This window comes from Gopherus flavomarginatus, chromosome 2 (genome assembly GCF_025201925.1).
Source record: "Gopherus flavomarginatus isolate rGopFla2 chromosome 2, rGopFla2.mat.asm, whole genome shotgun sequence".
Classification (NCBI taxonomy): domain Eukaryota; kingdom Metazoa; phylum Chordata; order Testudines; family Testudinidae; genus Gopherus; species Gopherus flavomarginatus.
In genome coordinates this window covers 252178997-252191132 of record NC_066618.1, presented here as the reverse complement: position 1 = coordinate 252191132, position 12136 = coordinate 252178997, and the positions used below count along the sequence as shown (strand labels likewise).

Sequence of the window (12136 nt, the reverse complement as noted above, 5' to 3'; positions counted from 1 at the left end):
TTCTGAAGAGACAGTGGCAAGAAAGCAACAGCTAAAGGAACAACAGTAGCTGTATTAAGGGGCCCATGTTACCAGGGTCATCTCCAGGTTTTTTGCCGCCCCAAGCAGCCAAAAAAAAAAAAAGCCTCCATCGCGATCTGCAGCACTTCGCTTCATTCTTTGGCGGCAATTCGGAGGCAGGTCCTTCGCTCCGAGAGGGAGTGAGGGACCCGCCGCCGAAGAGCTGGATGTGCTGCCCCTCTCTGTTGGCTGCCCCAAGCACCTGCTTGCTGAGCTGGTGCCTGGAGCTGGCCCTGCATGTTACTAGAAGAGGAATCAGAAGGCTGGCTGAAGCAAGCCTTTTCTTATAAGAGAAATCAAAACATTTCCCTTAGGTGTTACCCCAGAGCTACCCAAGGACAATTAAATGAATATTGTCAAAAATAAACTTTTGCCCAAGCAAGGTAAAAGCTTTAATAGGTCATGGTCTAGCTCAGTAGTCCCCAACCTTTTCTGGGTAGTGGGCTCCGGATGACGAGTCACCGTGGCCAGTGGACAAGCATCTGCTGAAATGCCGCCGAAAAGCAGCGTCATCAAGAGGCATTGCTGCCAAAATTCCGCCGTTGGGGACCAGTGGTCTAGCTTTTCTGTAGGGGTAAGGCAAGTTCTGAGATACTGAGAGCATCTCAGTACTTTGAAATAGGTAAAGAGCATAGTTAACTCAGTCATAATTCCTAACTGCAGTTTTAGTTTGACAAGTCTGTGCTGCATCAGGTTCATATTTCATAGAAATATTCTTATTCTGTGAACTTCTAACAGTCAAAATTAAGGAGCCAAAATGTAGTATTTATATCACACGATTAGCCATTTTATTCTTCATCTCTCTACAAATTAGGCACAGTAAATTGTCATCTGAATATTATATGCAATAAGAGAAATAAACTGGGAAATATTTGATAGCGAAAAAGAGCAATGACAAACTATCAGTGTATTGTAAAATCCACATAACAGCAAATAGCATTGTAAGGCCTACCTCCTTTGATTTTCTGTTTTAGAAACTAATACATGATTGAAAAACAAACAAGCATACATTATTAATACCAAGTAAGTATTTCTGTGTTACTTAAATGCATTTTTATTTTATTAAATATTCTCTGTAAAATATTACTGCTGTGGAATCCAACTTCTCCCATCAGAGAGGAAACTAATTTAACTTAAATTAGTCAAAGAAATGTGCTGATATCCCTATAAAAACTCTTGAACAAAAGTCAGTAATCATTTGCTATGTTAGCTTATGCCTTCTTTTATTAATAAAAAGTACAATCAGTATTTATCAGTGGTCAAGAAAGAAACAGAAGAAATGTTATTTTTAAGCATCTAATAAGGGCAGTGCAAACAATGGAAGAATGAAAATAAGCCCTGAAGTTTTTGAAAGTGTCTCCTTAAATGAATACTTTTAGATTTACCCATCCTATGTTGCCAGTGAAAGATGTTGGAGAGGATGCTCACCCACAATTTAGGTCATAGCTAGGTCTGAGGTTTGGCAGAGTAGACTAGGGATCGGCAACCTTTGGCACCCAGCCTGCCAGCACATCCCTCGGCCCACGCCACTTCCCACAGCCCCCATTGGCCTGGAGCGGCAAGCCGCGGCCAGTGGGAGCCACCATCAGCTGAACCTCCGGATGTAGCAAGTAAACAGGCCGGCCCGCCAGGGGGCTTACCCTGGCGGGCTGCATGCCAAAGGTTGCCAATCCCTGGAGTAGACTTTTGAGAGCCTTTCTCTCACAGAAAAAAAAATCAGAAAAATTGTGTAAGTGAAAATTCAACTCTTCAGAGAGATGTATTCCAACGGATCAAATAATAACATATTCACATAAAAATTGAAAATAAGGAAATGGACATTTAAGTACTAGACAAGAACATAAGAAATTAGCCTTTGAAAAGCCAAAAAAATTAATTTCCTAAAGTACATGTATGAATGGAGGTAAAAACAGAGAAGTGCTTCCGTATGTACATTAAGAGCAGCACCACAAATTGGAGCTGTGATGGGAGTGGGGGAAATGAAGTCTCCAAAGCTATATAACATTTTCAGTTGAGGAAAGCACCTGGAGTGGGTGGTTTTGACCAAAATATTGTGCTTTCTAGACCCAGATGACCCCTTTACGTATGAAAGTATTCAACTACAAAATTGAAAAAGAAAAATCTCCAGATTAATTTAGGTACAGGCTGACTGTCTTTCAAACCAGATCAAGATTCAGTGAAGGCTTTGCTCCTGTAGATCATGCGCCTCATGTTAAAACAAGATTATAAAACTTTCATAAACACTGCAGTTTTAAAGGATTGAGAAAGTAATTGTGGCTAGTCCTGTAAAACACAAATGCTTAACTTTGAGTATTTTCATCAACTTCAATAGATTATTCATATCTTAAAGTTATACATCTATGCAAATGTTTTTGTTAGAATCAAAGGGCCTAAATTTGTATATTTGGCTTGGAAGAGGTTTTGTCACATGGAAGACTTTAGCAGAATAATAAGCATAATTGAAGAGTTAAGAAGAAGAAAGCTAGATACTGGGAAGGCGTATGACCAGGGTGAAGTTTCCTTCTAGCAACAATTTAAAAACCCAACAATGGTTGGATGTGGTCATTCTTTTAAAAAAAATCATTAAATCAAAATATAACAAACCTATTGCAAAAATAGAATTATCAGATGGAACACCTTGTTTTTAATTAGGAAGAGGAACCGAGGCAAGCTACTCACATTCTTTTAGGGATTTTATTTATGATCGTGGTAGAACCCTTCAACCATATTTGGGATGTTGATTTGTGGAACACAACTATGTTTTATTCACATAATTACTGTGTGGTGTGAATGAGTCTTATCCCACCATTTCCATTATCAGAAATTTAAACTTTGGAATGTTATGATATAGAATTAATATGAGGAAAAAGCAAAATGTTAAACTTATTATTTGGGATAGCAACACTATTGAAGAGAAAACACAAAATTGTCACCTTTTAAGATATTTAGTGTAATATTAAACTCCTTAATACTATGAGTGAAATTGAATTAAACAACTCTGGTAGCCAAAATATGGAAAAAATCCTAGAGAATAGTACAGCTTCTAACTTTCCAGGTTGAAAATGTCGAGGTATATTCATTTTTAACATATTTATCTTTTTTACTTAAATCTAACCAGGACAGTTTCAAAAACACTAACTTCATGTATTTGCTTGGTGCGGGATGATAAACAATAACAATGACCAGACAAAGACCTATATCTTCATAAATAAGACCTAGGTATTTATTATTATTATTATACAGAATGGGGGACTTACAGTTACTGGGAATACAGGCTGTGCTAAGCCTATTTAGGAACCTACAAAGTAAACCTGGAAGAGCTCTGTGAGGGGAAGAATGTGGTATTAAAAACAAAAATTTTGATGCTCTAGTTTTAAAACCAGGTGCTTTTGCAACTGCTAAGGGCTTAATTCAGCAAAACTTTGATAAAGTGGTGAGCTGGACTGAAAAGCCCAATTTTGGTTCATTTAATAAAATTTTCATTGTCTGTGGCCTCTAGCATGTTACAGTATTTGTTTGATTACTGCTGTAACTGTGGCGCCCTTATCTCTGATTGCCAGAACCCACAATAATTTTAAAAGCATTATATCACTGATGTATCATAATACTTTTGAATTACTTATATGTGCTGCTGGTTATATACAAAATAATGATTTAAGACTGAAGACATAAGTCACCCTGCAACAAATTATGAAGAAAATACATGGAAGGATCTGTCCAATACTAAGTGACCCTTGCTGCATTCATCCACTTTGCCTTGCTATATTTCAGTCCCTGGCCTACCACACACTCCGTGTTCTGATCAGTTAGGATGTGTCTGCACTGTGACTGGACATCCTTGGCTAGCCTGAGTCAGCTGATTCAGGCTTGTGAGGCTTGGGCTAAAAGGCTGTTTAATTGCCGTGTAGATGTTCGGGTTTCAGAGCGCAAGCTCCAGCTGGAGTCAAATCTCTACACTTCAATTAAGCAGACCCTTGGCCCGAGCCCCAGTCAGCTCTCCCAGGCAAGCCATTGGTTTTTAATTGCACTGTAGACAAGTCCTTATTCATCACCAAAAACTAAACGAAACATTTTCTGTTCTGCCATTGTGAGGTCATCAGACTAACATTCTAAAATTCTGTTACACTTCTAACACAGTCTGTTGCTAAGGGCTGTTTTATAGTTTCATAGAGTAATATTTTTTTAATGTTTCTGTTCCCAGAAGTTGTTCATTGAAAATAAACAAAGCTGGTGCAATTCTGTATCCCATGGCTGCTAAAAGTTAGTATAGGATAGGTAGCCAATTTGAAATTGGAAACACTTGATATTTGTTAGGAAATAGTTGTTTGACCACATCTTAGTGCTGATTTTTTTTGATGCTGATTTTTTGTGTTTCAGGGTACTTTGGCTAGCAGTCAGTTGGATTGTTGTACTTTGAAATATTGTTGCTGATCTGGTAGGCTATCGTATTTATTAATCTTTTTGTCTTCTCTTTCCACCATCCCTACCACTTTTGAAGTTGAGGAAATCATAGAGCAAGCAGACTACCTGTATGGGAGTGGAGAAACCAAAAAGCTCTATCAATTGCTGACCCAGCACAAAAACAGGTATTTCACTGTATTGAATATCCCCACACGAAGTGCTCCTTTATCAGTTCATGTTAATTAATACAGTAAGTATGATAGCACTGAGCACCCAGCTTGCACCTTTTTGCAGTAAGAGAAAATCTGAATTTTCTTCCCTTTCAATATAGAAGGAAGGACCTGGTTCATAGGCTCAGTTTGGGCAGCAGAGGGTTAGCACTCCGATATCTTTTTCATTGGCATAGGGCCCCTGAGAATAATGTTCTTATAAGAAAGTTGGTGGGCACTGTTCTTGCTTTCCCTGGTATATGTTAGAAGGTTAAATACAGACTCTAGTGTGCAAGTATTCTAGTAGAAATGTGGGACAGAGAGCAGTAGTATTGCTTCATCCTAATCCCCCTAGCAACTGAATGGCATCTCTGTGGGCTTGCAAGGGGGAGAGGAGGTGGTCACTGTGTTACAGAGATGACAGTGTGTTTGCTATTGTACAAAACACACCTGCTGGCCATAGGCAAATAGAAATTTTGCCAACGTGAGTGGACTGAGTCAGTTCTGACTCTTTTTCTGGAGGGGAGGGAGAAAGAAGAGAACAGAGCAATTCAGGTGTCCCAGGTCCTGTAACAGAGGAACAGGGAACAGAGCAGCCTTTGAACCTCTTGCTCTTTTTCAGGAAGAGAAGGAGGTGATAGAAAGCAGAATAGTAGGACCAACTGTTCTTTTGTGCTAGGGGTGAAGGAGGAGCAGAGAGGCTTGGACATGAGAGGTGGGGGAGCAGAGTGGCCCATAGGGAGAAAGGAGCTATGCAAAGAAAAGGGGTGGGTGGCAGGGAGAAGATTTTGCTAATGGGGGAGAGGGACACCTAGAATTTACTAATGGAAGCTAGAGGAGTGGGAGAAGACAACCAGTATTTATGTATTAAATCAGGGAAAGAGCCCAAACTTCATGTATTGAGGCAAAAATTCTCCCAACTCTAGGAGCATTCCTGCTCTTTTTCACTGTACTGCTCACCAGCTCTTCCCTTCTTACTTTTATTTCGCTTCTGCCAAGGAAGGGTTCTTGACCACAGAGAGTATTACTCCTGCCCATACGTCTTAGTTGCACAAAAAGAAAAAAAAAACATTATGCAGACTGGGACAGGACTGCGTAAAGGAAAAAGCAGAGAACCCTATGAGGTTTTTCTTTAGAATGCCCTCCTTCAGGGGAAGGGGTGGTTGGCTGGCCATCTCTTTCTTCTGGATTAGATGTACCCCAGGGGCTTTATAGAGGAACCTTGAGTGCTGGGCTGGGTTGTTTCCAGCTCATCAGAAGGAAAAAGAAGTGGTCCCAGAGAAACACCACGTCATAAGGAAGCTGAAAATTTTCTTAGGAGGAGACATGTAGGCACAAATATTATAGGAACAGCTTGGAGACTGAGTCACTTAGTTCTATGCTAGGTCAGTACTTAGAGCAGAACTATCCAGTAAACAAATTAGTAATGCCATATTTAATACCTTGCCCGAAAAAAATAATTGTATTGAGGTTCTAAACTTAACTATCATTGGTTTGACACTGTGTTAGAGACTGCCTGTTTTTTGACACCCAGCATTCCTATTTCTAGATTCAGCATCTCACAATAAGTGCTGACTTTTGAAACGTTCATAAATTGTTATTTAATCTTAGAGTTCAAAATAGAAAATTGTAGGCAGCATATTAAAACAGAGGAATTGTATTTAACTAACAAACTCATTGATACTGAGATCTGTCATCTTTGTAAAATGCAGTGAATACCAATGGCACAATAAAAATCTGTGTAAATGCAGTCAGGTCACATAGTAACTAATAAAGCCTTTCTAATGTTTGTGTTCTGATTTTACTGTGTTAGAGAGTGCATGTCCCATTTAGTTACTGGTAACACCTATAAGGGGAATCATAACTCTCCATACTCAGAAGAGCAACATAGGTGCCAGAATTCTGTTTTTAGATAGTGATTAAGAAGTTTACAGAAATAAAAGTACACATATTTTTCTCATTAAAGACATCCACTATACTTTTACATAGTCCCAATTTTGTGTTTCATAGAATATGGCTGGCATTCCAGTAAACTATGAAGGTTGCATCAGAGTTGGTTGAATGAGCTGAACAGGACATCTGTCTTGTTCTTAAATTATTGTGTGTTATTCCTTCTCTTATAAATTGTTTCTTATATTTTCAGTCTGTGCTCTTTCCCACCTTTTATATTATCACATGCTCCCATTGTATCCAGTGCTCACTGAAGTTAGCTAGGAACCCACTATTAAATGAGCAAGCTCCTCGTGAGGTCACATGCTTAGAAGGAGTCTGTCACTGCCTGCAGTGCTGTTCAATTGTAGGGAAATAATGATCGATTTGGAGAGTAGTGGAATAAGAACAATAATAGGTATGAAAGGTAACCATGTTTATTACAATGTAATATGACTTCAGCGGTTTCTGGTAGGTGCTTTTTGTGTGTTTTAAAATATTTCTTCTGGGTAGTTAATCTACTAGGGAGTTGTCAGGAGGTTAACTTGTGGTAGCAGTTACTAAGATAACTCATATGTATAAAAACCGATCTATATAACATTTGCCCTCACTTTGCATTTGGCCTCTTTGATGTGTGCAGGTATTAACATCAGAAAATAAGTGTGAAGTGACCAATTGTCACTGGAGTTGAAACAGGTTTTTTTTTCCCTATAATTTTCTCATTTCTTAAAAATGGTCATATTATGTATTGGGGTAGGGAGAGGCACTTTAGACCTTTGGAAAACTGGGGCTTCAGAGAAGTCAGGAATATAAAAACTGGGGCTTCAGAGAAGTCAGGAATATGCATAATAATAAGCACAACTAGAAAGCGAACAAGAATCACATAATCAGTATGCACTATTATTTGTATAGTATCACCAGTGAACAAGACACTTCACAAGGAGTGCATGGTGTCTAACATAATAGAGTTTTCTTCTTCAAGCAATTTATAGTCTAAAGTCACAGCCTGTACAATTCAACACAGCAATCCAAAGTAATGAGTGCTACTAAGTTTGGAATGTTTCCTGGAACAGGTTTTTAAGAATTTTTTTAAAGGAAGGGATGAGTGGTGTGAAGGAGGTGAGGGGACTGCTATAAGAATTTGAAGCAGCATGAAAGATAGCACAAAGGCTCCAGTGGGTAAAGGAGATAGAGAACAGTTTGAGATGAAGTGCACGGTGACAATAGAGAGTAGAAGGGGATGGATGGGCATAAGAAGATATATAGGCAGAGTGGAATTATGGAAGCTTTTGCAAGTATAGCATTTAATTGCAAATCTGATACAAAGAACAGTGGAAGGTAGAGTAGACACTCAAGTAGGTGGAGTAACGTGGTCAGAATGGAGGATAATCTTGACAGCTACATTTTGAATGGCCTGTTAGGAAAAGGGAAGGCCAGCAAGAAACAGGTTATGTTAGGTTTTAAAGATAATTGCACAAATTGTATATTTGTTTATTTAAACCATTAAGTGCATACTATTGTAATTAAAGTGCATATGTTGAATCTGAGTAGTTATATGAAGGGTAAATACTGCAATTCTGAGGGGAGCAGGTTTTAAAGGTTGTATGTGCAGATCATGAGGCCATATAAGTACCAGGCCCTTAGAATAAGAATTTTTAAAAAAAATCCAAATGTAATTTTTACTCTTTGTATTGTTTTCACCCTTGGTTTTAGTCAGTTTCACTTGCACAGTGCTGCAGTGTTTTGAGTTCTAACACTGTAGGAAACTGTTTACATGACACAATCTTTCCACTGAAAGTTTTTAATGAAAGACTAAAATGTTTTATTTTGAACTTTTGCAAGTGCTTATATTACAATACCTATAGAGATAATATATATAATACTGCATTCATTGCTGAAACCAACTGAATATTGGAAAGTATATAGTTTGGGTCAGAAATGTTGCTTTCTTGATTTTCCTTCCTGTCTCTTTAGCTTAATGGTGCTATATGTGAATTTGCATCAATTTTAAAAAAAGAAAAGCTGCTTTCTGTGGAACCAATAGGAGTATTGCTTTACAGATCAAAAGAGTATTGCCAAAGTTTCTTCAGCAAATCCTGCTGTGACTGAGATCTCATATTTGTTGGATTCAGCCTTTCGTTGCATGTGGTATAGAATTACACATAGTACAATATTACGTTAATGCTAAGCTGAGCTGTGTAGTAAGTGATTGATTTAAGACCCGCATTTGCTTTGTAGACAATACCAGTCTTAATCATTAATATGTCTGTTATGTTTATAACTAGTGAGGATGCGGAGATATTATGGCGTCTAGCGCGGGCCTCACGTGATCTAGCCCAACTTAGCAGCACCTCTGCAGAGGAGAAAAAGCAACTAGTTTATGAAGCTCTTGAATATGCGAAGAAGGCACTGGAAAAAAATGAATTAAGTTTTGCAGTACACAAGGTGAGCCATTCAAAGTAATTTAATTGAAATTTTGCTGTCCATTATCCTGACATCTGGCAGTAGAAACAGGAGTGACTGTGATTCTGTTGTGATCTTTACAGCTAAAAGGTTATCTGGCAAATTTGTATGCTGCTTTCTTCAACACACAATTTGTTAATTTTTTAGTTGAGACCCAGGAGAATTTGATGGCAGCTTTCTAAGAGGAGCAGCACTTGGATTCTTGCAGATTAAATCAAACTCTCTTATGCAGAATATGGTTAGCTCTGTCTACAGAACCACAGAGGCAGCTGATTGGTCAGAGTTCTTAGTGCCTGAACTATTCCCCCTTTATCAGCCTGGGAAGTGCATCACAGATCCATTCTGTTGCCTCACAGATCCATTCTGTTGCCTCTGTGCCATGGTAGTAACTCTGCTGCAAGTTCCCAGGGTTCCTGGGTCTGTCCTCCTTTTCTTCTCCTATTCTTCTTCTCTCCTCAGTAGCACCAGACCCAGACCTTAGCAGAGGAGTAACTAAGTACAATCAGTGTTGCTGCCAATGCAAGTTAGTGATAGTTAGGCACTGGCTCCTCCCATGGCTGCGGTCAGCTGTGATGAGGGAAGGTTCCTTGCACCATTTAAATTATCCATTATAATTACAGTTCTCGTAAGTAAACAGTAGTGCTAATTAATCAACACTTTAATAAATACTTGCCTTTAAAATTTGAATATTGTTCTGATCACTTGGGATTATAATTTTATTTTAATTAGAGCTATTAAATATTCTTTTAATGACCTGTTTTGTTTTGAATTTAGTGGTATGCAATCTGCATCAGTGATGTTGGAGATTATGAAGGAATCAAGACTAAAATTGCAAATGCATATGTTATCAAGGAACACTTCCAGGTATTGTAAATAAGAATTTTTTTAGTACGATAGAATCACTATATTTCATTTTCGAACAATGAATCATAGAACATTAGGGTTGGAAGAGACCTCAGGAGATCATCTAGTCCAATCCCCTGATCAGAGCACGACCAACATCAACTAAATCATCCCAGCCAGGGCTTTGTCAAGCTGAGCCTTAAAAACCTCTAAGGATGGAGATTCCACCACCTCCCTTGGTAACCCTTTCCAGTGTTTCACCACCCTCCTAGTGAACTAGTGTTTCCTAATACCCAACCTAGACCTCCCCCATTGCAACTTGAGACCATTGCTCCTGTTCTGTCATCTGCCACTACTGAGAACAGCTGAGCTCCATCCTGTTTGGAAGCCCCCTTCAGGTAGTTGAAGGCTCATCCCCCCCTCCCCACACACACTCTTCTGCAAACTAAATAACCCCAGTTCCTTCAGCCTCTCCTCATAAGTCATGTGCCCCAGCCCCCTAATAATTTTTGTTGCCCTCCAATGGACTCTTTCCAATTCGTCCACATCCTTTCTGTAGTGGGGAGATCAAAACGACGCAGTACTCCAGATGTGGCCTCACCAGTGCTGGTTTTCACATGCTGGGTGACAGCCCCCAGAAGGGTGGGTCACCAGCTATTTTCTGGGGTGGACAATTGCAAGTCAGCGTCTGATTTCCCAGTCATATCAGTTTTCTCAGCAACCTGCAAACTGATCCTCAGGCACCAGAAGTGTGGGTTACAAAAAATAGGTAAACAAGGGCAAAATTAGCCCAGCAATTGAAAGTTGATCAACAACTCTTTTGCCTGCATTCCCTCACTAACTTTCTCAGTGGGCTCGTATGCACATGGAATGAGAGGTGATATAATTTACTGCAGGGCTGTATTTTATCAGAGCCTTTGGCACAGAGAATGTTTTCAGTTGGTTATTTAAAGGCAAGTCTTACTTGCTTGTTGCACTTGTGGTAGGAGAGGAGGTAAGGCCGTAAGAAGCATCTTTCCATGCCAGCCTGTATGCAGGGAGCTGGCTAAGATCACTCCTTGTGTTCAGATGTTGGCATAGAAAGTACGCTTATTAAGTTTGCAGATGATACCAAACTGGGAGGGATTGCAACTGCTTTGGAGGACAGGGTCAAAATTCAAAATGATCTGGGCAAGTTGGAGAAATGGTCTGAGGTAAACAGGATGAAGTTCAATAAAGATAAATGCAAAGTGCTCCACTTAGGAAGGAACAATCAGTTTCACACATACAGAATGGGAGGAGACTGTCTAGGAAGGAGTATGGCAGAAAGAGATCTAGGGGTCATAGTGGACCACAAGCTTAATATGAGTCAACAGTGTGATACTGTTGCAAAAAAAGCAAACGTGATTCTGGGATGCATTAACAGGTGTGTTGTAAACAAGACACGAGAAGTCATTCTTCCGCTTTACTCTGCGCTGGTTAGGCCCCAACTGGAGTATTGTGTCCAGTTCTGGGCACCGCATTTCAAGAAAGATGTGGAGAAATTGGAGAGGGTCCAGAGAAGAGCAACAAGAATGATTAAAGGTCTTGAGAACATGACCTATGAAGGAAGGCTGAAGGAATTGGGTTTGTTTAGTTTGGAAAAGAGAAGACTGAGAGGGGACATGATAGCAGTTTTCAGGTATCTAAAAGGGTGTCATCAGGAGGAGGGAGAAAACTTGTTCACCTTAGCCTCCAATGATAGAACAAGAAGCAATGGGCTTAAACTACAGCAAGGGAGATTTAGGTTGGACATTAGGAAAAAGTTCCTAACTGTCAGGGTAGTTAAACACTGGAATAGATTGCCTAGGGAAGTTTTGGAATCTCCATCTCTGGAGATATTTAAGAGTAGGTTAGATAAATGTCTATCAGGGATGGTCTAGACAGTATTTGGTCCTGCCATGAGGGCAGGGGACTGGACTCGATGACCTCTCGAGGTCCCTTCCAGTCCTAGAGTCTATGAGTCTATGAGATAGTTGTAAATCCTCCACACCCAAAGTAGTGTAGTCTGCCAGCTAGGCTGTATCCTGCTCCCTCAAATCAGTTACTATGTGTGCTGCTAGTACACCACTTCTTTCTAAAAGTTGCAGCAGGGCCCTGCTGTGCATCTTCCAGGGACGCATAGTGGTGTCTGTCATGTTATGGGATGCAATCCAGACCAGTGAGGGGTTCTGTCACCACCTTTCCTATAACTGTGAGTGCCTGAGATGCCC

General features: G+C 39.7%; 1 protein-coding gene across 5 annotated transcripts in view; it reads left to right on the top strand.

The window, feature by feature from the left end:
• The window catches only part of RMDN1 (regulator of microtubule dynamics 1), a 68807-nt gene that overhangs the window by 4574 nt on the left and 52097 nt on the right, over positions 1-12136 (top strand). For all 5 annotated transcript variants that reach the window (XM_050941212.1, XM_050941209.1, XM_050941210.1 and 2 more), the window contains 3 exons: positions 4559-4646; positions 8885-9044; positions 9837-9926. In XM_050941212.1, the coding sequence (XP_050797169.1) occupies positions 4559-4646; positions 8885-9044; positions 9837-9926 (338 nt within the window). The remainder of the gene's footprint in view (positions 1-4558; positions 4647-8884; positions 9045-9836; positions 9927-12136) is intronic.